This window comes from Etheostoma spectabile, chromosome 5, assembly GCF_008692095.1.
Source record: "Etheostoma spectabile isolate EspeVRDwgs_2016 chromosome 5, UIUC_Espe_1.0, whole genome shotgun sequence".
In the NCBI taxonomy this organism is placed as follows: Eukaryota; Metazoa; Chordata; class Actinopteri; order Perciformes; family Percidae; genus Etheostoma; species Etheostoma spectabile.
The window spans coordinates 34,975,937-34,979,904 of NC_045737.1; the positions used below are offsets into that span (position 1 = coordinate 34,975,937).

General features: G+C 38.8%; 1 protein-coding gene across 1 annotated transcript; it reads right to left on the minus strand.

Annotated features, from left to right (window-relative positions):
- Positions 1 to 1,948: 1,948 nt before the first annotated feature.
- Positions 1,949 to 3,068, minus strand: LOC116689857 (trace amine-associated receptor 13c-like). The gene is made up of 2 exons (XM_032516511.1): positions 2,896 to 3,068; positions 1,949 to 2,762 (listed from the first exon to the last, which is right to left on the minus strand). Exons 1-2 carry the CDS (start codon positions 3,066 to 3,068, stop codon positions 1,949 to 1,951), a joined length of 987 nt encoding a protein of 328 aa, XP_032372402.1.
- Between the last annotated feature and the right edge of the window lie 900 nt (positions 3,069 to 3,968).

Here is a 3,968-nt window from a genome sequence, read left to right on the forward strand (position 1 = left end):
ATTCAAAAGGCCATTTGACCAAAAAACAATAATACGGTAAATCTTAAAAGTGGCTCTTCTGTCCTAATTATGCTTTTAAACAAAAGTTTGACTTGGATACATTCACAAATAGACCTTAGGTTGCAATTTGGCAAGAGTTACGCTTTAAAGGAGAATTACGGTCAATTTCAACATGGAGCTCTGTTGTTTGGAAATTTGGATCGCTGTCAGTAGCGGGAAAAACGAAACCAATTGGTGCTGCCAACACCATGTTATACTCCTGCTAGGGTTAGGATCCAGCAGGCTTAAATAGGGCAGGTTTTAAACATGTTTTTAGCCTCTTAACATGTTCAAAATGTCATTAAAAATGCCTCCTCATGTGCAGTGATTCCTTCAGAGTGAACACAGTGAATCTGACTGCATAGGAGTGAAACAAATGCATGAAAGTGGTGCTAATTAAGCTGTGTTTAGTTCCTGTGTTGACACTGCAAGGAGAGCTTCGGGACCGTCTACAAACTACACAGAAAAGAGATTTTCAAATATAAGCATATGCTTTTTTTTAAAGTAAGTGCTGTAGTACAACCAGCAGGAGACAACTTATAATTTAGGTAAGTTTGGAGACACTACCATATTTAATTATTAAATTGATAGCCTACAAAGTTTTGTTTTATCTCTTTTCTGTGTTGTAGTTTGTAGACGGTCCCTAAGATCTCTAACTGCCATCCCAACACCAGAACTAAACACAGCTGAATTAACACAACTTTTATGCATTTCTTTCACATCTACAGCAGTCAGATTCACTGTAAAACCCTCAGAAGGAATCACTTCCCATGGGTAGGCACTTTTAATGACATTTCAAACATGTTTAGAGTCTAAAAACAAGTTTAAAACTTGCCCTGTTTAAGCCTGTGTGGTGCTAACTCTAGCAGGAGGATGACTTAGTGTAGGTAGCACCGATTGTTTTCATTTTTCTCTCTACCGACAGCGCTCCAAATGTACAAACAACCGAGCTATGTGTTGAAATTGATCAGAATTCTTCTTTAAATCAAAGACTGTGATTAAGATAATAGTTGTAAAGATTGTGGAGATAATCTGGGGATAGAAATGTTGCTTAAAAAAATGAAATTACATTAATAAATGTTTTTCAAACATAATAATACAAGCTCTTGAAGTTTTTTTTTTTCAAGCCAAACTTTTTTTACACAATGTGTATTTAAAATGCATTTAATCAAAATACTGCCCATCTGTGCCTGAGACCTAAACCTGCCTTAAAAAAGGGGGCTGTCTGATGAATTCATTACCACGGCCATCGAATGGGGTTAAATTCCAGCAGAGAAGCAGAAGAAACACAAACAATTTAAAAAAAATTGTTTATTTCCTTTTATGGCCCAAAATGGTAATTATTTTTTTTAGTAGTTTCCTGCACAAATAATGGTAAAATATGAATTTGCCACTATGCAAATATGAACGTAGTCGAAGTACCAGAAAGCTACTTCAAATAGTATAGTAAACTATAATTGTATAGTAACAGTAATTTCTCTATAGGCTATTTCTCTACTCCCCATCACTGCATATAACTTATTACATTAAATGATATTACATATACTGTAACTTATTATATTACTGTGCATTTGACTGAAGAAGCCCCTGAGAAGTACCACCGTGTCATTTTCTCCTTCGTTGATAAATTATAAAGATGACATGGCATGACAGACAGTGTTGCATGGTTATGATTATTTCTGGCTTGAAAGCCAAATATATGTATATATATATAAATGCTAGATGTTAAACTAACAATATTCAGCAGTGAGTAGATTCGGCAGCAAATATATCTTTTAATGCTCACTAGTTCCGCAGGTTTTTGTGACACACAGTTTGGGCAATTAATGTAAAGATTAGAATGTTTTTTGCTTTACGCAGACTTGAATTTTTTGCAATATGGACAAGTTCATTGTCACATTTTGTCTCTCTATAGTATGTTGGTCTCACTGGAGCCAGGCTGCAGTATCTGAAGTGTTCCAATGAGTTTAATACATTTTCTGAACCAGGGGTAAAAAAGGGCATAGATCAGAGGGTTTAAACAGGAGTGAAAATAGAAAAGACACAACACAAATGCATCGGATGAAGCATTGAGCAAGTTATCGCCTGGAAGAGCAACACAGTAATATGGGGAGAAGCATATTAGAAACACAACTATAACCACACCGAGAGTCCTGGCTGCTTTCATTTCAGATTTCTTAGCAGTTACTTTCACTGAACCCTGAAGTGTGACAGCTGCAATATGAGACCGCATGGCACGAGCCTGAGACACAGCCACCACAAACACTCTCATATACAGAACTATGATGACCGTTACAGGACCGATAAAGGATACAACCAGATCAACAAGTCCTGCTAAATAATTGTTGACAACCACACACTCCCCAGAGCAGGAGTTATACCTGCCAGGTTGTTTGAAGTTATCACTCAGAATCAGAGTTTGAAAAACTACAGAACATATCCAACACACACAAATACTAACTTGAACTCTTTTTTCTGTGACTTTAGTAGAGTAATGCATAGGATCACAAATAGCCACATAGCGGTCAATAGATATGAGCACCATGCTCCCCACTGAAGCAGAAGTAATGGTATAGTCCAAAAGATAATACATAATACACATGAGGTCACCGAGGAACCAGCAGCCATCTATGAGCATAATTTGAAAGAACATGAGGAGGCCCACGAAGAAATCTGAGATAGCCAGAGAGAGGAGGAGGAGGTTGGAGGGGGTGTAGAGCTGCCTGTAAAGCAAAATCAGCAACACTGTGATTTGTTATATCTCTAGGACACAATTATTAACATGACACTAACTTCCACCAAATTCTAACATCTATAACATTTTGATTTCAATTCCATGCACTAAGTCCCCCATACTTGAAGTGGGAGACGGAGATGATGACCAGCAGGTTGAGAGTGGTGGTGAGCAGAGTGATGGAGGAAAGCGTAACGTAAGACAGTATGAACTCAAAGTGAGTATGCATTTGCTTCTTGCAGGAGGCATTGAGGAGTTGTGGGAAGCAAAGTTCAACTTCTTCCACGATCTCCATCAGTAAGGACAGAAAGAGAGATTGCGGAATATAGCTCTGTCTACTCTCTGAGCACAGCTCTCTTTGATACAGCCAATTTATAGCTGCCCTCCCTCCCCTGTCTTCGGCTGCATTGGATTCATTTGCAGCTGAGAAATACATCATTCATCCCACCCTCACCTCTTGAAGTCATGCTCTCCATTTTAATCTTCAACACTTTGCTGAACCCAGTATTCTTGTGGGACTGAAATTACTTCTCCAACTGCAGTCATATACTAGGAATAAAGTGAAATTTGGCAAATGGGGGAACCCTAAGATTAGAGGGGTGGGGGGGATCTTGGACATGGCTGATAGTCACACCCACAAAGCATGGTAAACAAGATAGAGTAAAACAGTTCACAGTGGTCAAAAGACAAAAAAGACACATATTTGTGTTTATATTGAAAAGGTGTGCAACAAGTTTCTCATAAGGAGGCAGATTGGGGTGGTAATTATGGAAACCACCACCCCGTTCTATCACTCTTTGGGCACTGACGGACTGAGGAAACAGAATCTGAGCTAAAGGACTGCTTTGAGGATACTGTGTGGGAGTTCTTTGACCATGCAGACATTGAGCAATACACCACCACAGTACTGTCATACATTAGGTTCTGTATTGATAACACTACCCGAACTAAACATGTCAAACTGATCTCTAACCAGAAGCACTGGTTCAACAGAAATGTATTTACTCTTCTGAAAGCCAGGGATGCTGCTCTGCGATCTGGGGACCGGGAGGCCTACAGGAAAATCTTAGCTGACCTGAGAATTGTGTAGAGATATGCAATGACAATAGACTATCTACAGTGGGGCTCAAAAGTTTGAGCACCCCAGGTAAAAATGTGTATAATGTTCATAAAGAAGCCAAGAAAAGATGGAAAA